The 27,756-nt window shown below is 34.8% G+C and overlaps 1 protein-coding gene across 1 annotated transcript in view; it reads right to left on the bottom strand.

Annotated features, from left to right (window-relative positions):
- The window catches only part of LOC117336353 (multidrug resistance-associated protein 1-like), a 76,822-nt gene that overhangs the window by 32,730 nt on the left and 16,336 nt on the right, over positions 1 to 27,756 (bottom strand). Inside the window, exons 5-23 of the mRNA XM_033896858.1 lie at positions 27,318 to 27,446; positions 26,407 to 26,468; positions 26,014 to 26,145; positions 25,404 to 25,628; positions 22,087 to 22,264; positions 20,773 to 21,027; positions 20,519 to 20,584; positions 17,927 to 18,064; positions 17,551 to 17,697; positions 16,803 to 16,887; positions 16,238 to 16,307; positions 14,147 to 14,273; positions 12,710 to 12,886; positions 12,057 to 12,224; positions 11,369 to 11,570; positions 10,956 to 10,964; positions 7,641 to 7,716; positions 5,123 to 5,384; positions 3,564 to 3,783 (exon numbers count right to left, since the gene is read on the bottom strand). Coding sequence (XP_033752749.1) covers positions 3,564 to 3,783; positions 5,123 to 5,384; positions 7,641 to 7,716; positions 10,956 to 10,964; positions 11,369 to 11,570; positions 12,057 to 12,224; positions 12,710 to 12,886; positions 14,147 to 14,273; positions 16,238 to 16,307; positions 16,803 to 16,887; positions 17,551 to 17,697; positions 17,927 to 18,064; positions 20,519 to 20,584; positions 20,773 to 21,027; positions 22,087 to 22,264; positions 25,404 to 25,628; positions 26,014 to 26,145; positions 26,407 to 26,468; positions 27,318 to 27,446 — 2,728 coding nt within the window. The remainder of the gene's footprint in view (positions 1 to 3,563; positions 3,784 to 5,122; positions 5,385 to 7,640; positions 7,717 to 10,955; positions 10,965 to 11,368; positions 11,571 to 12,056; positions 12,225 to 12,709; positions 12,887 to 14,146; positions 14,274 to 16,237; positions 16,308 to 16,802; positions 16,888 to 17,550; positions 17,698 to 17,926; positions 18,065 to 20,518; positions 20,585 to 20,772; positions 21,028 to 22,086; positions 22,265 to 25,403; positions 25,629 to 26,013; positions 26,146 to 26,406; positions 26,469 to 27,317; positions 27,447 to 27,756) is intronic.

Genomic DNA, 27,756 nt, shown 5'->3' with positions numbered 1-27,756 from the left:
ATTACAGAGACAGATATAACAAGAGACAGATATTACAGAGACAGATATTACAGAGACAGATATTACAGAGACAGATATTACAGAGACACTGCAGAGGCAGATATTACAGAGACAGATATTACAGAGGCAGATATTACAGAGACAGATATTACAGAGACAGGTATTACAGAGACAGGTATTACAGAGACAGATATTACAGAGACAGGTATACCAGAGACAGATATTACAGAGACAGGTACACCAGAGACAAGTACATGTAACAATGAGACCGTATATATACCAGAGACGTATTACAGAAACAAGTATAATATTAACCATGGAGAGACATATTACAGAGAAAGATATTACAGAAACAGGATTATGTACTACAGATACAGGTATTATAAACAGATATTGCAGCTACAGATATTACATAATGAGACAGGTATTTCAGAGACAGGTATTATAAACAGATACAGAGACATGTATTTCAGAGACAAATATTAAAGAGACACATTTTGCAGATAGGTACTGCAGAGACAGGTATTAAAGAGACGTATATTGCAGACAGGTATTAAAGAGACACATATTGCAGACAGGTATTAAAGAGACATATATTGCAGACAGGTATCAAAGAGACATATATTGCAGATAGGTACTGCAGAGACAAGTGTAAATGTAGATATTCAAAGACAAGCATTACAGGAAACGCAAATACAACACAGCTAACACAGAAATGGGAAGTCTGAAGATGAAATCATCTGATATTAACAAGTCAAACTATTTTTTATTCTATGTAAATGTAATTTTTCCGCTTTGTCATCATTTTTTTTCATAAAAGAACTGAACGTAAAAGCTTCCTACTTTGTTTTCAAGCTCAATAGCCTACTTGGATCAATTTTTTCTTGGGGATATATGATTTTTACATAACTCTCTGAAATTGTCATTGATGGTTGAATATTGGAAATGAAGTGTATCTGGTTGTTCATTAGTGTGTGAAATCATACAGTGCAGCTATATCTAGTGTTAATTTGTAACAGATAGGCCTTATTTGAAGTCCAACAGAAAAAGTTTAGCAGTGAAGAATATTTAACCTAATTGCATTGGAAGACCAATGAAAAAAGTTTGGCAGTGAAGACTATTTAATAAAGAAAATGTTCATTGTTTTTATCCTTTAAAGGCTTTGCATCCCAGATATTGGTATTTTAGGAGTAAATCTTTCATTTTTTTATTAGGTTGTTTGACTCTATGTACAACATTAACTTTAACTTGTGTGATTATCAGTGAAATGTACTTTAATTTGTGTGGTTATCAGTGAAATGTACTTTAACTATAACTTGTGTGGTTTTCAGTGAAATGTACAACATTAACTATAACTTGTGTGGTTATCAGTGAAATGTACTTTAACTATACATGTAACTTGTGCGGTTATCAGTGAAATGTATAACATTAATTATAACTGGTGTGGTTTTCAGTGAAATGTACTTTAACTATAACTTGTGTGGTTTTCAGTGAAATGTATAACATTAATTATAACTGGTGTGGTTTTCAGTGAAATGTACTTTAACTATAACTTGTGTGGTTTTCAGTGAAATGTATAACATTAATTATAACTGGTGTGGTTTTCAGTGAAATGTACTTTAACCTTAACTTTTGTGTGGTTATCAGTGAAATATCCATTAACTATAACTTGTTTGGTTTTTAAGTGAATGAAAATTAACCTTAACTTGTCTGGTTATCAGTGAAATGTACAACATTAATTATAACTTGTGTGGTTATGAGTGAAATGTACAACATGAATTTGAAACCCATCAATAAAATACAATATGAACATTATCTATCACCCATGCATAGAAGCCAGCAATATGTTTTCAAACTGTTAATGGAGAAGCCATTTTTAAAATATAAATCTTTCATTTAAAAAGCTTAACACAAAAGAAAGTTGCTCAGTTTGAAATATTACACCAAATTGCTTTCCCATTTATGCTTGCAGATTTGTAATTTAGTAGGAAGTTGCATAAACAGTAGTAAGATGTCATTCACTATAGATACACACATCAAGACTACTTCTAAAGAATGGCTCAAGATATCTATGCAGTAGGTGGTATATGTAAGAGAATTCCTTGACATCCTCATGCACATATGCAAAGGAAGTACAGCGCACCTGTATAAGGAGATACAGCAATCCCAGGGGAAGGAGCACAGTGAGAAACAAGGGTGTGCTGTAACCAATGACAATAGGAACCGACAGCACACGTAGCAGACACGCCAACCAAGACTCAAACGTCCTCGGTATTGTCACATCCAGAACGTCAATATCTTTGCTGAATCGATTTAATACTCTGCCTAATGGCGTAGTATCGAAAAACTCCATTGGCGAGGCCAAGATATTTTCCAGCATACATGTATGTAGTTTACGGCCGGCCATAACATTACCTACATACAGGCATAAACTAGCAAACACAATGACCACACCTGTAAAAAGTATTCAAGTTCGTTAAAGGTGTGCTGTTCTCATCTCCAACAGTAACACACAAAAGCAAACAAATGCACATGTCTGTAAGTACTTAAACATTTTGCAAGAATATTTATAAATAGACTAGACAAACTTTTCATTTGACAAATCAAAATTAGTCATTAAAACATGAAAAAAAAAATACAAAATTAAGAAATTGACTTAATTAAGTTTTTACATATAGGTTATATACTATGAGTTACTGTACATGGTAGATGGTGTTAATTAGTTTTTCTGTTTTTTCTTAACTCTTTCAGTGGATAACGTTAACGAAAGACCACTCAAGAATTTCCTTCAAAATTTGGTTTGAACTGAATCCAGAATTGTTACACCATTTCCTCCAGCAGTAGAACTGTTAGTTCTTACCAGTCATAGAAAAGTTTTAGGTGATGTGGTACCTAAAAACACTTTAGTAGGTTGATTTGACATGCTGTATACATTGTTATTGAAATGTAATCTTCCTATAATAAAATTCACATTTATATAATGTAAACAAATTCTAGTTTCAGTAGTTGAAATCTTAGACTTTCAGACTTTTAAATTGTAATGCTACAATATGCCACAGAAAAGTTTTATTCTAAAATTATATTCTGAAGAGTACAATTTTGAAAATGAATCATTATGAGCATGAAAACTTCAATAATTCTTAAACTATTAGTCCAACCCCACATTAAGGACATATTTTAAATATTCATCAAACATATCTCAGTTATATGGTTATAATTACATGTAACCTGAATGTTTATAGTACATATTTTAAATGAACAGTGTATCTGGAAATTGTCCACATACCTAACGACAAAATAAAACTGTAGCAGAGTTGTTGTACTTAAAATTATAATTTGACGAATAATGATCAAGAAAAAACATTCTGACTTTAACATGCTGGTGAAAGGGGTTTGTACCCCTACGTGATGGTCGTAATTTGTTGGACCCCCAGCATTGTTGTAGCCTTGATGAAAGTTTTAGTTAGCTGTATTAAATCAACCTTAATTTATGTATTTGAATGTGAAGTAAATTATAACTGGGTATAAATATATTATTGTTAAATAATACTTTAAGAACGTACCTTGAATAATGCCGAGAGCGCCGTACACACCCAGACGTAGATCCCGCTGGGCGGTGTCCACTGTGCCGTTAACCGAGGCCGCCTCGTCATTGCTCCACTCGCTGAGCCAGATGTTGGAGTAGACACTGGTGATGTTGTACATGACGTAGAACAGTATGATTATACTGCTGAGGACTGGTCCTACTGACTTCAAGTAGGACAGGAACACAGACATCTTTACCTGTGTTACATAGAATACATATCTATATAGACCCCCTGTCAACTAATTTACACTTATTATATTGAGTATACATGTATAGCATCTGAAAAACCACAAGTGTATAGGATATGAAAGTACCGTATTTGACCTAATAAGGGTGCAGGGCGCAGGGTAATTGACAGTGGGGGCACCCTTATTAAGATAAGTTATTCTGAAGTTTTATGAAACAGACTTTACCTTATAGCAGAATACCCAAGGCAGTGTAAACGGTAAAATATTCAGTAATAAAAATATTCCAGATGAAGATATCTATTCATTATCATATATTAAGCTTAAACATCACTTGAATATTCCTGGAAACTTGTTAATCCTGCCAGCTGATCTTTAGACCAGAGAACGTGTGTTCCACCATTTATGTTCAAATGGAACTCTTTTGTGTTCTATTTATAGATACAGGTGATTTCCCAGATCATATCAGACATCGTTTTCTTTGACCTAATAATTGATTTACAATGTATTTTACTAGCTTTCTGTTCTGAACAAAAGTTATTTATCAACAAGAATGAAGTCTTTTGCTTTATCTTCAAATAAAGATGGTAAGTTATTATTTGTATGTGTGTTTAGTTTCCGGTGCTCTTTGCACTGACATGTCATCTGTAGGAATAGACAAAATGTGGCGAAAACTTGTGTCCCAGTTACTGAACTTGCTGAAGAGAATCGAACCCATAAAGTAGCAAAACATTTCACATGAATTATTACTTTTGAACACCATTTTGACACTCAGTTAAATATTTATTTCCTTGAAAAAGGTAGGGGCGCCCTTATTAGGGCAGGCACCCTTATTAGGTCAAATATGGTATGGTTAACATATATTTTTGTATACTCAAATTTTTGGAGGTAAGCACAATGATAAATTAGCACACTCGTAAGTCTTATAGAAATCAACATTATACAGAAACTACAATTTGTACAATCTTAATTCATTGGAATGCTTTCAGCGCTTAACTTAAATCAAACTGCTTAAATATGTACATTGAGAGTACTACTGTTAGCAAGGCATCCGAAACTTTTCTTCCAATGAATTTTTGTGTGTGTGCAGTTTTAATGACTTTCTGCCCATATATATGATATTACCAGCACATTTATCATGTCCAATAAGTACTGTCATACTATAAATTCGAGTTTCTACAATAGATATAAATTATCCTTCGAGTTTCTACAATAGATATAAATTATCCTTCGAGTTTCTACAATAGATATAAATTATCCTTCGAGTTTCTACAATAGATATAAATTATCCTTCGAGTTTCTACAATAGATATAAATTATCCTTCGAGTTTCTACAATAGATATAAATTACCCGTCCAGTCTCTACACTCTCGGCCTGGATGAGTTTGTCTTCCTTTTTCTTTTCCTGCAATTGACGTTTGAGAATTTCAGCCTCCTTCTCCTCTTTGGAAACAGGATGTTCAGATTTTTGTCTCATCAGTTTGGGCGATGTGGGGAACTTCGGCTGGGAACCTTTCCATGACACAGGTGTTCCTGCCCGGGGCGCATCACCATCCAATTCCTGGGAACCTCCGGACATTGTCCGTATTCGATTAGATATCACAGACACCTGTCTATAGAACAATGTTTAACACACCAGTGAAATATAGATGATATAATAACCTGTAGATAGTACTGTATGCAGAAGGGAGATTATTTGTGGTTGGGGCTTATTTGTGGATACATATATATGGTATGTATATAATGCAGAAATTCCAACAATACAAGACAAGAGATCCCAGAGGGATCTTGGCGCCCACCATTGAATAATCTTCATAGGTTCCATGTCAGATTGATCTTTTCTCTACTTTTCCCTTCATTTTACTAATCTGTGCAAATTGAGACATCCATCCAGTACTTTTCAAACAAGGGAATCCTAGCTATATAAGAAATCTGAGATTGAATGATAATGGCTGTTTGTTTGCCAGGTTGTTTTCAGGACAGACTGGTCCAAAAATGCAATACAAGGGACCAAGGGGAACCTACTTATGAAATTTGAGAAAGATCCATTCAGTACTTTGAGAAATAGAGATAACAAACTTCAATTGTCAAAATTAAAGATGGCGGTCTATCGGCCATATTGTTTTCCAATTGATCTCAAAATACAATAAGCATAATGAGGCACCAAGGGGAACCTCAAAATGAAATTTGAGAAAGATCCCTTCAGTATTTTCTCAGAAATAGCGATAACAAACTTCAATTGTCAAAATCCAAGATGGCTGCCTGTCGGTCATGTTATTTTCAGATTGGTCTCAAAATGCAATATGCATAACTAGGCACCAAGGGAAACTTACATATGAAGTTTCAGAAAGATTCATTAAGTACTTTCTCAGAAATAGTGATAACAAACTTCAATTGTCAAAATCCAAGATGGCTGCCTGTCGGCCATGTTGTTTTCAGATTGGTCTCAAAATGCAATATGCATAACAAGGCACCAAGGGAAACCTACATATGAAATTTCAGAAAGATCCATTCAGTACTTTCTCAGAAATAGCGATAACAAACTTCAATTGTCAAAATCCAAGATGGCTGCCTGTCGGCCATGTTATTTTCAGATTGGTCTCAAAATGCAATATGCATAACTAGGCACCAAGGGAAACCTACATATGAAATTTCAGAAAGATCCATTCAGTACTTTCTCAGAAATAGCGATAACAAACTTCAATTGTCAAAATCCAAGATGGCTGCCTGTCGGCCATGTTGTTTTCAGATTGGTCTCAAAACGCAATATGCATAACTAGGCACCAAGGGGAACCTGCATATGAAATTTGAGAAAAATCCCTTCAGTACTTTCTCAGAAATAGCGATAACAAACTTCAATTGTCAAAATCCAAGATGGCTGCCTGTCGGCCATGTTGTTTTCAGATTGGTCTCAAAACGCAATATGCATAACTAGGCACCAAGGGAAACCTACATATGAAATTTCAGAAAGATCCATTCAGTACTTTCTCAGAAATAGCGATAACAAACTTCAATTGTCAAAATCCAAGATGGCTGCCTGTCGGCCATGTTGTTTTCAGATTGGTCTCAAAACGCAATATGCATAACTAGGCACCAAGGGGAACCTGCATATGAAATTTGAGAAAGATCCCTTCAGTACTTTCTCAGAAATAGCGATAACAAACTTCAATTGTCAAAATCCAAGATGGCTGCCTGTCGGCCATGTTGTTTTCAGATTGGTCTCAAAACGCAATATGCATAACTAGGCACCAAGGGAAACCTACATATGAAATTTAAGAAAGATCCATTCAGTGCTTTCTCAGAAATAGCGATAACAAACTTCAATTGTCAAAATCCAAGATGGCTGCCTGTCGGCCATGTTGTTTTCCAATTGGTCTCAAATCGCAATATGCATAACTAGGCACCAAAGGGAACCTGCATATGAAATTTGAGAAAGATCCCTTCAGTACTTTCTTAGAAATAGCGATAACAAACTTCAATTGTCAAAATCCAAGATGGCTGCCTGTCGGCCATGTTGTTTTCAGATTGGTCTCAAAACGCAATATGCATAACTAGGCACCAAGGGGAACCTACATATGAAATTTGAGAAAGATCCCTTCAGTACTTTCTGAGAAATAGCGATAACAAGAATTGTTTACGGACGGAGGGACGGACGGACCACGGACCACGGACGCAGGGCGATTTGAACAGCCCACCATCATCAGATGGTGGGCTAAAAATTCAACAATGACAGATTTTACTTTATCATCGTTTTTCAAAATTGACAAAAGCTGTCTGCATATATGTACAAGTAAACATTTCAACACAACAGAAAAGGAAATTGTAACTATTACAAAGAATACAAATTTTTAATATTATTGATAACCTACTTCTGTAGTTTTGCTGTACGGTCATCTTCCATTATAGAACCAAGCTGGGATACTATTTCCTCAGCCATCTTTAAATCTGAAATAAAAAATATTTAAGTTTACAAAACAGTAAAGTATAAGGGTATATTAAAGTGATATATAAAGTCACATTCAAAAAACTAATACAAACATCAGCAATCATCAAATGACATTGCAATTCAGGTTTTCAATAAAAGAAATTGAACTTATTCCTCCATAGTGACTGAAGTTATTATCATGATATCCATTTTCTGCAAGAATACTTTTAATTACCGGTGCTGTACCTACGACATTTACCTGTGTTTTACCAATGACATTTACCTATGTGGTATCTATGACATTTACCTGTGATGTACCTGCGACATTTACCTGTGTGGTACCTATGACATTTACCTGTGTTTTACCTATGACATTTATCTGTGTTGTACCTATGACATTTACCTGTGTTGTACCTGTGACATTTATCTGTGTTATATATATGACATTTATCTGTGTTGTACCTATGACATTTACCTGTGTTGTACCTATGACATTTACCTGTGTTGTACCTATGACATTTATCTGTGTTGTACCTATGACATTTACCTGTGTTGTACCTATGACATTTACCTGTGTTGTACCTATGATATTTATCTGTGTTGTACCTATGACATTTACCTGAGTTGTACCCATGACATTTACCTGTGTTGTACTTATAACATTTACTCAGAACAATGATGATATACCTGTGATGTACCTGTATTGTGCATTTTTTAAAGAGTGACCTAAAAGTTTCTTGGTTTTCACATCAATATTTTTTATGTCATATATATGTTTTTTTAGAATTAAAACAAATTCCAAAGCATGAAACTTCCTACATAAAGAACACACTTTATGACTCGATACATTTCTTGAAAAGTATAAAATAATATTTGGTTTTAAACCATACATAGACAGATGTCTTATAGCCCTGTAAAACCATGATTATAAATGTTCTCTTCAATATGTAACATATATTATGTTTTGCTTCGTGTTCAGCACAGAATGCCATTCTCAACATATAAGATTAAGGTACATATTATTGATGTATATAGAGTACAAAATCATGCAAGACCTTTTATATAAACAGTACAGTAGGAACTATACACGAAACCAATAAAAAAACATTAGAAATCTAGAAATTCTAGAAATAGAGTTAGATAAACAATGTAGCTAGGAGCAAATATCTCCCCAACTTTTCTGGTGCAGACATGCCGGCTGGTGTTGATTTCAAATAAACCATGCTTAAACATCCCTGTGAGCAGAGTTCAAATCGCAAATAAAAAGAGAGGTTAAAACTAATGAACGCATGCATACTGAAGTATCAAAACACTATATCATTTTAAGAAGTCTTAAGTTAAACTGCATGGAAAAGACATGTATCCTAACATTTGCCGGTTGATTTTGTCTCTTAATGATGCAGATTTAACAGTCAAAATCATTCTCCTCATACATATACAGATGATACAACACATGGTTCGTACAAATTTTATCAAGCCAGAAATTTAAACCTCTTTTGCAGAACTTCTTTCAATTCTAAACTTGTCAAAACTAGAAGGGATTCTGGACCACTTTTTTTTTTTTAATCTTATCTACATTTATTACTTAATATTAAAGCACCCTCCTATAGCATGTAATGTGTCATCTGTATCTTATTTAATGAGGTAGCCACCAGCTACTACATGTGGAGTCATTATCATAACTGTTCATTAGACAATGAACCAAGCAAATAAAAACAAAACAAAAAACTTAAGAATTATACGTCCTTTGAACCCCTAGTGTACAGTGACCTTGACCTTTGGAGCTAAAAAAGGAACCTGAATCCAGTCAGAACTATACCAGTAAAATATCTACCCATTGAGATGACTCGACGTTTGTCAAACAGGGAACACCACAAGAAGTGTTTTAATTCAAACAGTACCATGATATAGTAAGCATATTTTCATCCTTACCCACCATGTATATAATTTATGTATCCTGGAATCCTAGCTTCCATAGGATAGAGATTTTTCTGGAATCTTCCTTTTGATATTTTATCCAAATGAAGCTAAATAAAAATTGTTTTTTTTTATCACTCTGTAACTACTGCCTGCTCAATAAGACAGACAGGATGGAAGAACAGCATGAACCCAAATACCTTTTTGCTATTATTAACTTAAAATAGTGTAAACAGCAAAATCAAAATGGTTAGCCCATATTATTCATACTTCTACAAAAAAAAACAAGGGTTTAAACTTGTGAGCAAAATAAATCTACAAATACCATGTCCGAAACTAGACCAACATTCAAGCTTTGGTTTTCTGATACACATTTTGTATGATATTAATCCTGTGTTAAATGTTCCAATAGGTCTAGTCCTGGTAGAAGTTGGTAAAATTAAGGTTTTATTAATTTATTTATTATCTTTTTAGCAAAAAACTGGCAAAAAAACCCCCACAAATATTACCAACCCACAGAAATATCCAATTATACTGGAAATATTATAAACTTTTAACATGTGTATACTTTCATTACACATGTGTATAGTTTCATTACACATATGTAGAGTTTCATTACATATGTGCAGTTTCATTACACATGTGTAGTTTCATTACACATGTGTAGAGTTTCATTACACATGTAGAGTTTCATTACACATGTAGTGTTTCATTACACATGTGTAGTGTTTCATTACACATGTATAGTGTTTCATTACACATGTGTATTTTCATTACACATGTGTAGAGTTTCATTACACATGTATAGTGTTTCATTACACACATGTAGAGTTTCATTACACATGTATAGTGTTTCATTACACATGTATAGAGTTTCATTACACATGTGTAGTGTTTCATTACACATGTATAGTGTTTCATTACACATGTATAGTGTTTCATTACACACATGTAGAGTTTCATTACACATGTGTAGTGTTTCATTACACATGTATAGTGTTTCATTACACATGTATAGTGTTTCATTACACATATGTAGTGTTTCATTACACATGTATAGTGTTTCATTACACATATGTAGTTTCATTATTATTATTAGTGTTATACAGCATGTATCATAAGCTGTACATTTGTGTATATATATGTGTGTTTGTGTATGTATTGAGTAAGTGTTTTATATTTTACAAAATACTTCACACAGTGTATATAACACAAACAGAAAACATGGGACTGTGTGACTGGATTAGTTTATATGTGTAGTGGACATTTAAGATCTTTATGGTCTAGCTTCAAACAATACAATCAAGAGGTTAGTCAAACTCATTTATATCATATCACCCACTCTTTAGTTCTGAAAAGCAAAGGAAACAAGCGACCTGATACATAGATAATGAATACATATACATATATACAGTCTAATTAATGCATATATCTGTACTAAGTGCATTGGATTGTTAGTTCTGCCAATTAACATTTGCTTAAAGAGTGATTTACCAAAGATGGTAATTATTGATTTTTTCTTTCTTTTGACTTATAAAACTGATTACGGAAAAATATTAAGAATATTAATGTCTTGTAGAATTATATAATTTTCCTTTATAGTGTATTACACAGAGTGTATGATACTAGTTCTGTTCTTAGCAATTTCTGACAAGAAGAAAATGAATTTCTTTCGGTAAACTATCTCAGATGTGTAAAATTTAATTCTGTATCTTTTTTATTAACATTTAAGACATGAGATGAACGATGACCCACCTTCAATTTCCTCGAGATCTAACTCCACATCTTCATTGTCTAGTTCCTCAGTCAGATAGCTCTTAAGGAACTCTGCGAAGGCACCAGGATGGCTGATCAGTTCCTGGAATGATCCGACCTCGGAGATCTGACCGTTGACAAGGACCACAATGAGGTCCACTTTGGGCAGAAAGCCAATGCCATGTGTTACCAATACCCGTGTCTGGAAGATGTGATATAGAAGGGGCACATTTTTTAAGGTATGTTGAAAATTTAATTTGACAGGGGTCAAACTTATTCCTTTGAAATATTGTTGAGATTTAACTTTACACAGTAGATAATAATAAATCTAAAATAATAATAATCAAAATAATTTTTTTATTTTCTTAGCTATCTCAAATTATTCCCCAAATCCTTATCCCTGGTTATCAGGCCTTTAGCAACTAACATACGTCTTATTCAACTCCATGAGGAGCATACAGCTATTTGGTATTAACAGCTTACACACGACATTACTTGAACTGCTATATCGCATACTCTTTCAGAGCTGAGTCAAATGGAGCGCAACAGAGCGGAATGTCTTGTTCAAGGATACAACACAGTGCCAGAGCTAGGATTTAACAAGCAACCCTTTGGTAACAGTCTTGTGTCCTACAACTAGCCTACCCTGTCATGTGTGGCCTGTACTGTATGTGAAATCTGTTCTCACCTTCTCCCTTAGAATTCCATTTGGTCCGATCACCTCATCAAAGATGTGCTTGCCAACATGCGCGTCAACAGCACTGAGGGGATCATCAAGGAGATAGATATCGGCATCTTGGTATACGGCACGTGCCAGACTGACTCGCTGCTTCTGTCCACCACTCAAGTTAATACCCTACCAAACAAATTTAAACTTTATTTCAGTACAAAAAAACTGCGTAAATTACACAGGTTTTTATGGTATCAATTAGCAGCTTTTTTATTATGCACAATGTAACTGATTTTATTTGTATGTACATGTATTTATTTTAATTAATTTAAAAATTTGTTCAAAACATGTTTTGTTAATTACATTAAAAAGAGTTTTGCTTCCAATTTAATATAAGCATGGAGACTAACGGTATACAATTTGTGATACATTTGTCACTGGATGGACCCAGACTGTGTCAAGTGACTAACTGTCTTATGTGACTTTTTTATGTTAGTCCCTTGGAAAGACGCATCGACTACATTAATTCTAAGCAATTAGAAACTTTTAAATCCATATTTATTTTTTTCAAAGATTTATATTAATATTTTTTATTCATATAGCAAAAAAAGAAGAAAAAAAAACTTCTGATAAATGATCTTCAATTCCTAGCTTGAATCTGGTATTATCACCTTTTCCCCTATTTCTGTCAGATCACCAGCAGGCAATATTTCTAGGTCTGTCTTCAAGGCACAAGCGTCCAAGATATTGGAATACTGTGTCTGATACTTGGTCTTGCCAAATAAAATGTTGTCCTGTACTGTTGCATTCTGGATCCAGGCTTGCTGGGCCACATAAGCTATGGAACCCTGGAATTAAAATCATTTTTTTAAGTTACAGAACTAAAGCAAAATATATACCTATTTTGAAAATCACATCAAAATAACTAAAGTTAACAGAGAAAATGGTAGCTAATTAATAAACTTGCTCGGCCTAAAGAGAAAGCAATCTTGTCAGACACCTTCTAAATTGGAAGCATTTTAGACATCAAACCAATAGTGATTGCATGGTACATGCACATACAAGTTGGTCTGTAATTTCATAATGACCAAAGAGGAAGTGTCACATGGCATCACACTAAATGAGAGACAAAATATAATCTATAGTCATGTAAAGTCTGTTAAACCAGCTGAAGAAAAACACTGTTTTACAGAGTGGTTGAACATGTGCAACAGAAAAACTGTTCAAATTTCCGGGCTTTATTTTGATAAACAGAATCTTTCATATAAGCCAACCAAACTCTTACATGAGGGTTGAGATATCCCTGTCCACGAAACAGACCTATGTTTGAATATCTTTCTCACATATAAACCTTTTTCCAATCAGAGTAAAAAATCTAATTTGTCTACCAAAAATTTAAAAACTTCAAGATTGAGAACAGGGAATTCGCCATTCACAAAAATTTTATGACAAAAAAAATAAAAACGGAAACAATACAATGAAGTCATGTTAACAATTGATTATTATGACATCATACATGTGTCAGTTGTCTTTCCATACTCTGTGCATGACAGAACTATAGCGCCCTAGCAGCAATGAGAGGTATGTGAGAAAAAAAATTATTTAGACATTAGTAGATACTGACTTTGACATTAGTAAATACTGACTTTGACATTAGTAAACACTGACTTTGACATTAGTAAATACTGACTTTGACATTAGTAGATACTGACTTTGACATTAGTAGATACTGACTTTGACATTAGTAGATACTGACTTTGACATTAGTAAATACTGACTTTGACATTAGTAAATACTGACTTTGACATAAGTAGATACTGACTTTGACATTAGTAGATACTGACTTTGACATTAGTAGATACTGACTTTGACATTAGTAAATACTGACTTTGACATTAGTAGATACTGACTTTGACATTAGTAGATACTGACTTTGACATTAGTAAATACTGACTTTGACATTAGTAAATACTGACTTTGACATTAGTAGATACTGACTTTGACATTAGTAGATACTGACTTTGACATTAGTAAACACTGACTTTGACATTAGTAGATACTGACTTTGACATTAGTAGATACTGACTTTGACATTAGTAGATACTGACTTTGACATTGGCTTTGCCCTTGAGTTTTTCCATTTCTCCAAGAATTGCGGACAGGATGGAGGACTTTCCTGAACCGACTGTCCCAACCACAGCAACCAGTGATCCTTCAGGTATTTCCATGTTAATTCTGGATAAAAAATGAAAACACATATATGTATTTCATTTGATAGATAACTTACTGTATGTTACAGATCCCAATATTCTGCATGCTAAATTACTTCTGACACAAGATTTTGATTGCGGTGTGAAATGTGATGGTATGAGTATGTCATCATATTCTGTGTGACTAGTGACATCACATTGTGAGATTGGTTTGGTTTGGTTTATTTTGTTTAACGTCCTATTAACAGCTAAGGTCATTTAAGAATGGCCTCCCGTGCGTGCGACATGTATGCGTGTGGTGAGTGCGTATGTGTGTTTTGGGAGGCTGAGGTATGTTTGTGTTAAGTCTCCTTGTGATAGGCCGGAACTTTTGCCGATTTATAGTGCTAACTCACTGAAGTATACTGCTGAAGACACCCAGCAGCACACCTCACCTGGTCACATTATACTGACAACGGGCGAACCAGTCGTCCCACTCCAAATATGCTGAGCGCTAAGCAGGAGTAGCAATTACCATTTTTAAAGACTCTGGTATGTCTCGGCTAGGGGACAGAACCCAAAACCTTCCTCACAGCGGCGAATGCTCAACTAAAGGCCAAAAGTGAGGCATTGTCAAGGGAGACATTAGGAAGAAGAAAGTTGTTAAGAAAGAAGAGAAAAGATAAGATCCCAAGTTTAGTCGCCTCTTACGATCATGCAATGGGGGCAACAGGTACAATTCTTACCCCCTACCTAAAGGGCAGTCACATTGTGAGACAACAGTATATAACGTGTAAACCATGTGACACTACACACATGTATAATGTGTGAAATGTGACACAACATTCTGTATGATGTATGAAATGTGACACAACATTCTGTATGCTGTGTGAAATGTGACAAAACATTTTGTATGGTGTGTGAAATGTGACACAACATTTTGTATGCTGTGTGAATTGTTACACAACATTCTGTATAATGTGTGAAATGTGACACAACATTCTGTATGATGTATGAAATGTGACACAACATTCTGTATGCTGTGTGAAATGTGACAAAACATTTTGTATGGTGTGTGAAATGTGACACAACATTTTGTATGCTGTGTGAATTGTGACAAAACATTTTGTATGCTGTGTGAAATGTTACACAACATTTTGTATGCTGTGTGAAATGTTACACAACATTCTGTATGCTGTGTGAAATGTGACAAAACATTTTGTATGCTGTGTGAAATGTTACACAACATTCTGTATGATGTATGAAATGTGACACAACATTCTGTATGCTGTGTGAAATGTGACAAAACATTTTGTATGGTGTGTGAAATGTGACACAACATTTTGTATGCTGTGTGAATTGTGACAAAACATTTTGTATGCTGTGTGAAATGTTACACAACATTTTGTATGCTGTGTGAAATGTTACACAACATTCTGTATGCTGTGTGAAATGTGACAAAACATTTTGTATGCTGTGTGAAATGTTACACAACATTTTGTATGTTGTGTGAATTGTGACAAAACATTCTGTATGCTGTGTGAAATGTTACACAACATCCTGTATACTGTGTGAAATGTTACACAACATCCTGTATGCTGTGTGAAATGTTACACAACATCCTGTATGCTGTGTGAAATGTGACACAACATTCTGTATACTGTGTGAAATGTGACACAACATCCTGTATGCTGTGTGAAATGTTACACAACATCCTGTATACTGTGTGAAATGTGACACAACATTCTGTATACTGTGTGAAATGTGACAACATTCTGTATGTTGTGTGAAATGAGACAACATTCTGTATGATGTATGAAATGAGACAACATTCTGTATGATGTATGAAATGTGACAACATCCTGTATACTGTGTGAAATGTGACATTAGAGCAGGTTTGACTGTACTACTTACTCTCTATTGAGGGTAGGATATACTTTACTTACTCTCTATTGAGGGTAGGATATACTTTACTTACTCTCTATGGAGGGTAGTATATACTAAACTTACTCTCTAAGTGTAGGGGTTTCAGCCTCCTTTTCCCAGGTAAAGGTGCCCTTCTCTATGGTGATGGCATGCTCTATAGAGGAAATAATAACATTTAATGTTTGCTGATGGTTTCACCTCGGTATTGATCAGATAAACATTATGTCAATCAAATAACTTGGATGTTTATACGGTATAAATATGACATGACTTATAAAGTATAATGTTATGTTTGGTGTGATAAAATCCATTATACACTAATCACCATATTGTTCACTATAAAAAGAGGCCCAATGAGCCTGTATCATTAGTTAAGTCAAGGCTTGGACAAACTTGTCAGGACTTCATCCTAGGTTGTTATTGGTCCAAAGTCCTGATATACTAAACATTGAAGTTATTGGAAAAAAGTTCAAGTAAAAAAATATGTGATTTTTTTTATGATGATTTCAGATATTTCTTCACTGTAAGCAAACTGATACATTTTTCTATACAGTAAAGGTCAACCAACATGTTTCACTTTTAAACCAATATCAAAGGCATCAAGCTTATGTATCAGACTTTAATACACAGTCAGTGTAAAGTAACTTACTAGCAGAGGGGTCCTTTTCTATACTGAATATGTCCAGTTGTTCATTGTCTAAGAAGTGCTGCAATCTCTTTAAAGACACACTGACCTGGAAAATGTAATTCATATCTGATGTTAGATGTTAAGACTAATTATCTGGAACAAAAACAATGTGATTTTGCTTCAAATCAAGTTTGCTGGTTTGTCAATTAAGAGAAAACGCCATTGAATAACATGTGTACTCACTGACAATGCTGGAGATGACCTTGACTTACCTGTACAGTGTAGGGAAATGACCTTGACTTACGTGTACAATACTGGAGATGACCTTGACTTACCTGTACAATACTGGAGATGACCTTGACTTACCTGTATAATAATAGAGATGACCTTGACTTACCTGTACAATAATGGAGATGACCTTGACTTATCTGTACAATAATAGAGATGACCTTGACTTACCTGTACAATAATAGAGATGACCTTGACTTACCTGTACAATAATAGAGATGACCTTGACTTACCTGTACAATAATAGAGATGACCTTGACTTACCTGTACAATACTGGAGATGACCTTGATTTACCTGTACAATAATAGAGATGACCTTGACTTACCTGTACAATAATAGAGATGACCTTGACTTACCTGTACAATAATAGAGATGACCTTGACTTACCTGTACAATAATAGAGATGACCTTGACTTACCTGTACAATACTGGAGATGACCTTGATTTACCTGTACAATAATAGAGATGACCTTGACTTACCTGTACAATACTGGAGATGACCTGAGGAAGCATAGATAGAGGGAAGCGTAGGATGTTGAAGAGAGACAGAGAAACGAAGGCTTTCTCTGCATCCAGGACATTGTTAGAATCCACCATCACATAAACAGCAAAGGTCACCAAGGACACCTGCAAACATACATTCTCTATTAAGATAAATTTTCACTTTAAGTCAGTCGTCAAGGAAGACACCTTCAGAGAATTATAGTGTCTGTACAGGATGAGGAACTCACTGAAGAGAACATGGTAGCCCCTAACCTACAATGACACGGACCCCTCAGACTGAGGAACATCGTCATAGTTACACACTTAACAGAACAAGGTAGACCCCTAACAGATATAATGGTAATTCACTTACCAGGAAAGGTGCTGTGGTCCAGGTGAATGACACTGCAGCATTTAGGTAGGCCATCCTCTTCAGAACCTGTAACTCTTTGTTACGAATATCCAACACCTGTTTCTCAAATGATTTCTCCCAGGCATACAGCTTCAGCACCTATAGATCAACAGAGATATATAGACAGGGTAAGTAAACTAGTTACATTGATATATGGTATATATCCTCAGGTATATATATCAAAGTTAAATATATCCTCAGGTAAATATATCAAAGTTAAATATATCCTCAGGTAAATATATCCTCAGGTGAATATATCAAAGTTAAATATAACCTCAGGTAAATATATCAAAGTTAAATATAACCTCAGGTAAATATATCAAAGTTAAATATATCCTCAGGTAAATATATCCTCAGGTAAATATATCAAAGTTAAATATATCCTCAGGTAAATATATCCTCAGGTAAATATATCAAAGTTAAATATATCCTCAGGTAAATATATCCTCAGGTAAATATATCAAAGTTAAATATATCCTCAGGTAAATATATCAAAGTTAAATATATCCTCAGGTAAATATATCCTCAGGTAAATATATCCTCAGGTAAAAACCTGAAAGAGAAAAGGTTCCCTCCCCTGTGGCATTTAAAACCGGATTAAGACATTTTCCAACATATTGTACAATATACACATAATATATTAGCGACTTTCAATACAAATTACAAAGTAAAAAGGTAAAATCCAACGAAAAGATCCAGAATGAACTCTTCTCCGGAAAACTCGGAAAATACCAACCTTGATGGCGACACGGACACCAACCCCACCATTAGAGTGTCCGAGAAATTTATTAAAAGGAGAACATTTCGTAAACTAAATAAACAGAAATCTGTCAACGACAACGCCGTTGTGAATCTGTCCTCTACTCCACTTACAACAGTAGAACATTCTATATTGACTAGGTCTTTCCTTCTGCCCAACACCACGCCCGCCCAACGAAACAGAAACCCGCACGGATTCTCTTTTATTCTTCCGCTGATTCAGACTCAAGTTCTTTTTCCACAATAAAGAACCGCTACCTGCCAACCCATTCAGACCAACATCGGGCTTGACCCCACGACCAGGCCTCGATGCCAATCTTGACTCTTTCATCAATGTAACCAATTATCACATCCAAACCTCCAATCAACCAGCGCCAACCGTAAAAACCTTAATAAAGATGAACAACTTGCACTCCACAAACTCCAACAACGAGAGGATATCGTTATTAAACCCGACGACAAGGGAGGAGCTATTGTAGTCATGGTGTTCCGAATTACGCCATCTTATTCATGGATCATTTGGAAATGGCCTTCCTACAATCACAACTCCTGTCCCCGCTCGTGTGGTGGCGATATATTGATGACATATTTTTCATCTGGACCCACAGCAGCGAGTCCCTTGACTCCTTCTTGGGAAACCTTAACGAATTTCACCCTACCATCAAATTTACCCACGAGGCCAGTGAAACACAGATAAACTTTCTAGATACCACCATTTCCAAACTAGAAGACGGTACCCTGCAAACCTCCCTTTACACCAAACCTACCGATGCACTCCCGCCATTTTACGTCAGACAATCACAACATCGATGACGTCAAAGTAATTGTTATCACCACGACGCCGACTAACGTCAACATCCGCCTCAGAACGGAGAACACTACCTTAAATTCTACATTTTGCCAGGATGAAAAACCAACTTACCTGAGAGACGCAAGTTGCTATCTACAGTGTTTATGGCATCTTTGACTCTGTTAAATCACAACAAAACTAAAAACTGTAACCTATTAATGTAATTTTATTCAACAATAATCTTCTATCTTTAAATATCCCAACCATAAACATATTTCCATTATGTCCATCACAAGTTACTTTGCCTTTTCCCGGCACTTCATTATACCATTGTTTAATCACGTGACAATGTAACAATCAGATTGTTGAACCGTCATTTGCACCTTAGCTATCCTTTTACCAAATTGATGTAAAATTATTCTGATGACGGTTGGCCTAGCCATCCGAAACATGTAAACATATTAAAACCTACAAGTTTATGGAATCCTTTGTGTTGATGCTCCATCCCTTATCTATTTGTGAATACAAATTACAGTAGAGCCAAAAAAAAAGAATTAAACACCATCATATACAGCTGATTTGTCCCACTTGTACTTAAATTTAAACACTAAACCTTAACCTTTTAATAACATCGAGGGGTCTTACTGTGGGAGTAAATCAGAGAACCAGGGGAAAACCCACGTGGTCGGGCAGGTGACCCCATATCTTTTCACGTCCGATCGGGGAATCAAACCCCAGCCGCTTAGGTGAAAGGCAAGTGTATTACCATTGTGACTCCCAACCAGGAGAACAATAGATCTTGTAACACAATACGTAATAACAATACTTTGGCGTCCCTGTAGTTACCGTTCTGTATAGTAATTATGGCAGTCCTGAGTTTCATGCCCAGCAGCTGAACACCCGACTGTAATGTCTTATCCTTGATAATCCAGTCACTATCTAATTCCTTTCATAAGTGGCTACATTTCAACACAGATTAATGAGACATTTTAAAATGTACTTACCTTGATGCCATTGAGGACTTCATTCATCAATTTGATTCTGGAGTCTTTCAATCTCATTTGTTTCATCTAAAAAAAAAGCAGCCAATGATTACAGTTTAAAGTTAGAAAGATGCTGTTATTCTAAATTTGATTTATCATTGGTAATACAATATAAAAATCAATATCAAATGACAAGATGCATCTTTATATATATGCTGTTATACATAGTAGCAATCTTATAACAAAAATTCTTTTATTATAACGCCAAAAATTACCTGAAGGTCTCGCGTCTTTTTGGCAATAACAGCATTGACTGGAATCATGATAATCATTACTCCTGTCCCAGCCAGTACGGACGGGCCAAGTGTCTGCCACAGGAAGTACAGGGATACTGCAATCTGGAAGGGGCCAGACCAAATCGTGTGGAAGTACGTCATCAGATCCATAAACCTCTGGGCATCTACAGACATCAAGTTTACGATTTCCCCGACTGTAGACGTACGACGAGCCGCATTGGATAACAGTAACATCTGACAAAAAACAGGTCAGAAACCAAATCACAATAAGGTTAATCACAAGAGAAATGTTTGTCAACATACGGCAATTCTAAAAGGGGATTTCGGAGGGATTTATATTGGTTCTATGTACAATGTTTATCTCTGAATTTTTTTCTTATTGTGCCTTTGTTCTGCTTATAAATTCCAAAGCTGAACAGGCACAACTATAGACAAAGAAATTTGGGGAAAATTTATTAAGTTATTTCTACGAAATTGTGTGGAAACAAATTGTCTGATTCCAAGATGGCTACCTGTCAGCAATTTTATTATTCCAATCAATCTCAAAACTTATTTTGCTTAACTAGAAAACACTAACATTTCATCTTGGAAAAAGACACAACTGTCGTGATACATTTCTCAAGAAATTGTGCAAACTCAAACTCTCAATATAGATAGCTGCCTGTTTGCCATCTTGGTTTCAAATTAGTCTTTAAATGTAATATGTATAATTAGGCACCATGAGGAGCATACATGGAAAAGTTTTAGAATTTTTTCTTTGGTAATCACCCACAAGAATTTTCTGGTGATATGTAATAGTATTTGAACAGCAACTTGAACAGATAATATGAAGGACTAAAAAGAGCAGATGTTGATTCCATAATAAACCGAGAACAATAAAAAAAAAGTTAACTTTTTTTTTATTTTACAGCAATTGTGAAATATATAATTATATTAGAACACATTATATTAATCGAGCTTGTTGGCCGCAATGGTCTCCGGGTACTCCGGCTTTCCTCCACCTCCAAAACCTGGCACGTCCTTAAATGACCCTGACTGTTAATAGGACGTTAAACAAAAACAAACCAAACAAAATGGTTACAATGGAAGTACATGAGCGGTCTTGCTGCGGGAGAAAACTAAAGTACCAAGGGAAAACCCATACGGTTGGACAGATGACCTAATAATTTTCTATGTCCGATCGGTGAATCAAACCCCGGCTCAAGTGTGTTACTACTGTGCCACCCACCCAAGAGAACAATAGATCTTATAACAACACAATACGTAACAATAGTTTGGGGTCCCTTTAGTTACCTTTCTGTAGACAATGGTAATTATGGCAGTCCTGAGTCTCATGCCCAGTAGCTGAGCAATGTGGAAGTACTGGTGGAGAATAAAGGACTGTACAAACGCCACGAGAAACATCAACACTGCATAGAGATAACCGCGCCACTGGTACTCTGTTTTATCTCGTGTAAACATGATCAGCAGTCTGAAATTTAAGCATTCATATCCTCAGTGCTATTGTAATAGTTTTCATTTTCAACTTTCAGCAGTTTTTGCTAATAAAAAGCTTTGTAATATTCACCTGAATACAGTTTGAATTCTCCAAACATTTTCAACTTTCAAACATTTTTCCTAACTAGACAGATGTTCCATCAATAAGACTAATTGTTTCTACAGAAAATTCATTCAGCACATTCAACTTGTGTCTGTTGTGAGAACCAATACACATTCATACATGCCATACCTCCCGGCGTGAGACAAAATCTCCCTTATTTTCAAGTCATTTATTTCCTCCTGGGAGGAGAACCCAAATTCCCGTATTTTGTAATTCCCTCCGGTATTTTTGCCGACGCCATTTTTGTTTACAATTCAGTAGTTTTTCTCTCGAGATTTAGCTAAATTTAGCGATCACGTGATCCATCTGTTCACGTGATCACTCAATCAAAATGGCGCCTGTTAGACACGGCTTTCACACGAAGCTCTGGCTAGTGTAATGTTTGCGCTAGAATATCTATCACCATGAAATAAAGGCAAGTCGCTTACAAACAACTTAAACCCCCTTTGCTAACAGACTTGAATTATTGTTTGTTTTCTTTTAGGACCCTACTTTGATGATGGTAATTGATACAGAGTCTGGTCAGACGCAAAATCACACGCGTTTTTCATTTAACATGTGTATCGTTGATCAGTGATAGCAAGATGAAATCCGATATTTTCTTTCAGAAAACTATCAAAATTAGCACATCTGTTGGTCGTAGTGGTCAATCATGATGTTTACAATGACTGTACCGTCCATGACAGAGACAATATACAAAATCTAGAATGATCGTGATAAGATTTACTGCAGTCTCCTAACATGAACATCTTCAGTTCTCATGACTTCATGTATACACTTGCACACTTGGAATCTTTTTATATCTAAATGTTCCAACATAAGGGATTCCACAGGACATTTCATGGTGATTTTTACAACTGATGTGTTCCCTCAGAGTGGATCAAGCTTTCTAATTTTAAGAAAATCAAAACAGATAAATGATTAACTTGCTTGTCTTAATCTTTAGCTACATGTAATTATAATATACCCTTTTCAAATGCTGTTATGTAATATGCATAAAGCTGTGAAACTTTTTGTGTTACATAAACAAAATCAAAAAATAATTTCATATCATCAGACTTTGAATGTATACTTATTGCATTTTTTTTACTTTTTGTTGTTTGTATATGATTAATATCCAAAATAAATATAAATATTCTTTATCACTTTCAAAATTAGTTTATTGCTTTAAAATTGAGTAAAAATGTCGATATTCATGTCGCGCACAAATCTCCCTTATTTTAGGCAAAACTCCCTTAAAATAATCATCAATCTCCCTTATTGGTCCCCCAAAAATATGGCATGTATGCACATTGTAAATCTTCACTGTAACAGTGAAGATTTTAAAAATTTCAATGGCTTGTAACTTTTAACATCTTCGATTAAAAAGATATATTGTAGATAAAATCTATATTGAAAATTATGATCTGATACATATTTCTGTGAAAATACATAATTTATAGAAAATATGCAGCTAAACTGAGATCAATTTGAATCATAAGAAAAAAATCAGTTTCAGTATCAGTACTACTTATTTATAGGGGATTAATCTTAGTCATTTATCAAACAACTTTCTTGAGGATGAATGGACTAACAAACAACTTCCTTGAGGATGAATGGACTAACAAACAACTTACCTGAGGATGAGTGGACTAACAAACAACTTACTTGAGGATGAGTGGACTAACAAACAACTCACTTGAGGATGAGTGGATTAACAAACAACTTACTTGAGGATGAGTGGACTAACAAACAACTTACTTGAGGATGAGTGGACTAACAAACAACTTACTTGAGGATGAGTGACTTACAAACAACTTACTTGAGGATGAGTGGACTAACAAACAAGTAACTCGAGGATGAGTGGACTAACAAACAACTTACCTGAGGATGAGTGGACTAACAAACAACTTACTTGAGGATGAATGGACTAACAAACAACTTCCTTGAGGATGAGTGAATAAACAAACAACTCACTTGAGGATGAGTGGATTAACAAACAACTTACTTGAGGATGAGTGGACTAACAAACAACTTACTTGAGGATGAGTGGACTAACAAACAACTTACCTGAGGATGAGTCGACTAACAAACAACTTACTTTAGGATGAGTGGACTAACAAACAACTTACTTGAGGATGAGTGGACTAATAAACAACTAACTTGAGGATGAGTGGACTAACAAACAACTTACTTGAGGATGAGTGGACTAACAAACAACTAACTTGAGGATGAGTGGACTAACAAACAACTTACTTGAGGATGAGTGGACTAACAAACAACTTACTTGAGGATGTGTGGACTAATAAACAACTTTCTTGAGGATGAGTGGACTAACAAACAACTTACTCGAGGATGAGTGGAATAACAAACAACTTACTCAAGGATGAGTGGACTAATAAACAACTTACTTGAGGATGAGTGGACTAACAAACAACTTACTTGAGGATAAGTGGACTAACAAACAACTTACTTGAGGATGAGTGGACTAATAAACAACTTACTTGAGGATGAGTGGACTAACAAACAACTTACTTGAGGATGAGTGAATTAACAAACAACTTACTTGAGGATGAGTGAATTAACAAACAACTTACTTGAGGATGAGTGGACTAACAAACAACTTACTTGAGGATGAGTGGACTAACAAACAACTTACCTGAGGATGAGTGAATTAACAAACAACTTACTTGAGGATGAGTGGACTAACAAACAACTTACCTGAGGATGAGTGAATTAACAAACAACTTACTTGAGGATGAGTGGACTAACAAACAACTTACTTGAGGATGAGTGAATTAACAAACAACTTACTTGAGGATGAGTGGACTAACAAACAACTTACTTGAGGATGAGTGAATTAACAAACAACTTACTTGAGGATGAGTGGACTAACAAACAACTTACTTGAGGATGAGTGGACTAACAAACAACTTACTTGAGGATGAGTGGACTAACAAACAACTTACCTGAGGATGAGTGAATTAACAAACAACTTACTTGAGGATGAGTGGATTAACAAACAACTTACTTGAGGATGAGTGGACTAACAAATTGCAGGATGTCGTAGATAAGTTTAAAGAGACCAGATAGAAGAAACATTGGCCAGAATGCTTTGATGAGGCAGATGAGTAGCTTGGCTTTGTAGGGAGGTTTTCCATCAGCGACATGAACCTCTGTGTAGGTTTCTCCCTGTCGTTGTCTTGTCTGTAACTCAATGCCATCTGTACTGGGAGTTTCTGCGTATCGATTTGAGCTGAAATACATCAAATAATGTTGAAAGGTATGATAGAGATGTCCCAAACTTTTGTTGACTATTGTTAACCATATATTTTTCTGGTTGCGAAATAATTTCATATCTGGCTTGATATCAATGAAACTAAACTCTTGAGAATGGATGTAAACACATACTTATATTTCAATAGAGCATTAAGGCTATGCTAAAAAAATCTAATCAATGGGAGGACTACAGATTTGTCAAACAAGAATAAAAAGTTATTTTATTCAAACTCTACAATGACAAGCCAGGATTTCTTTTATGTCCAACATGCATTGGATATATATTCTACTGGATTAGCGCTTACTAAATCTTGAAATATTCATCAACTTTAAATATCCTATCAAAGAGTTATTTAACAAACCTTTTCTCTTTCTCAATCTCCTGTTGCCAGTACTTGTCAAAGTGTGGAATAATACTGCTACACATATCCTCTTCATTCATGGCAAAAAGATCATTCCTATCCAACGCCCGCTTATACCCCTGTACCACAATACTGTAAAAACAGAGGAATGTCTACTTCTACAAAAGGTCTAGCTTTATAGTAAATCAACTTTTTTACATTTGAGGGAACAAAAAAATAACACAGGAAATGTCAGCATCAAAAAAAAAAAAAATAAGATCTTAAAGTTTTAATAGTCATGAAATAAAATTTCATCTCATTTGTGGAAATATGAGCATTCTTTAAGTTGGTCGTTAATATATTAGATATTTAATATATATTGGACTTATCAGACAATTTTGCTCATTTGCATACCTTGAAAACCACCAAAAACTGATCCTTGATATAAAGGAGGAGTCTGCCTCAGGACATGGTTTCTACAACAAAATAATATGTCAGGGCTATAGCTAGGATAGGTTATAATCATTTCAGAATGTCCTGAAATCGTAACCATTAAAAATGCATGTGAAATTTTAAAACTTTATTAATCATATGAGATTGTTTAGTTTCCTTTTTGTTGTGTACAATCTCAAATATTACTTAAAATAGTACACATGTTTTTGGTATAAATCTGATTGGATAATATATCTAGTCTCTGTTAATTAGCTATAAATTTTTACTTCGTTTCAATAATGGACCTAAGGTAAATCTGTAACTTTAATCAGATTTATTTTTCAGAGTTATCTTTCCTTTAAAGCTAAATGGTCAAGTAAAGTAAATTTCTACAGCTCATTTTAATAACTTTTAACTACTGAAAATGAAATTTTGTCTGTGAACATTTTGCCACAATAATGACCCAATTTCTATACTGTTGCATTGGTAAATGAAATATTCACTGGAATGATGTTATATATATTCACTATCATCAAACTATTTTTAATCAAAATATAGCACAAAAATAAATACCAAGTAAATAACTATGTATATGTATACACACAATTGTTGTATAAGTTTCCAATGCAGAATTAAAGTTAACAAGGCATAATTATGTGAATATTTATATCATACAAATGTTGTAGAAGTTTTTACTGCAGAAAGTTAACAATGCGTGATTGTGTAAATATTTATATCATACACACAAATGTTGTACAAGTTTTTATAGCAGACAGTTAACCAGGTGTGATTGTGCAAATTTGGTCGACTGGAACAACTGCTACATAACATCCTGGAAAATTGTGAAAATGTATACAGCAGTCCACATACCAGCACTGTGGTTAAGTACTTACATCATGAACATCAGCGGTCGGTACAAATTCATTTTTTCTTCTGTCCACAAACCAAGTTAGGATAAACTGTACAAGGATGAGCGAGTACTCTATAAAGAATATGGCGAACCGATAGACATCGTCAATGCCCTGGAAATAAAAATGGAAAAAACATGTGAACTTTATTTATATTTACAATAATTGCAAAACAAGTTACCTTAACTTAACTAGAACACTGACACATCAGAAAGGGCCCCGCTATGTGTCTGACCCTTCAGGGTATTTCCTGCCTATATAATTGGGTGCGCTAAACGACCCCATTCTCAATACGTTTTAGTCTGATTTTTTCCCAAAATCAACTCGAAAATTCCAAATAACATTTGTATGACGACTTTTCACAATCAATGAAAAAATTCCCAGTTTCCTTTTTCGGAAAACACTGTGCACTGTAAAATTGATT

This window comes from Pecten maximus, chromosome 1 (assembly GCF_902652985.1).
Source record: "Pecten maximus chromosome 1, xPecMax1.1, whole genome shotgun sequence".
NCBI classification, from domain to species: domain Eukaryota; kingdom Metazoa; phylum Mollusca; class Bivalvia; order Pectinida; family Pectinidae; genus Pecten; species Pecten maximus.
Note: the sequence above shows the minus strand (reverse complement) of the source record. Positions and strands in the feature narration are given on the sequence as shown.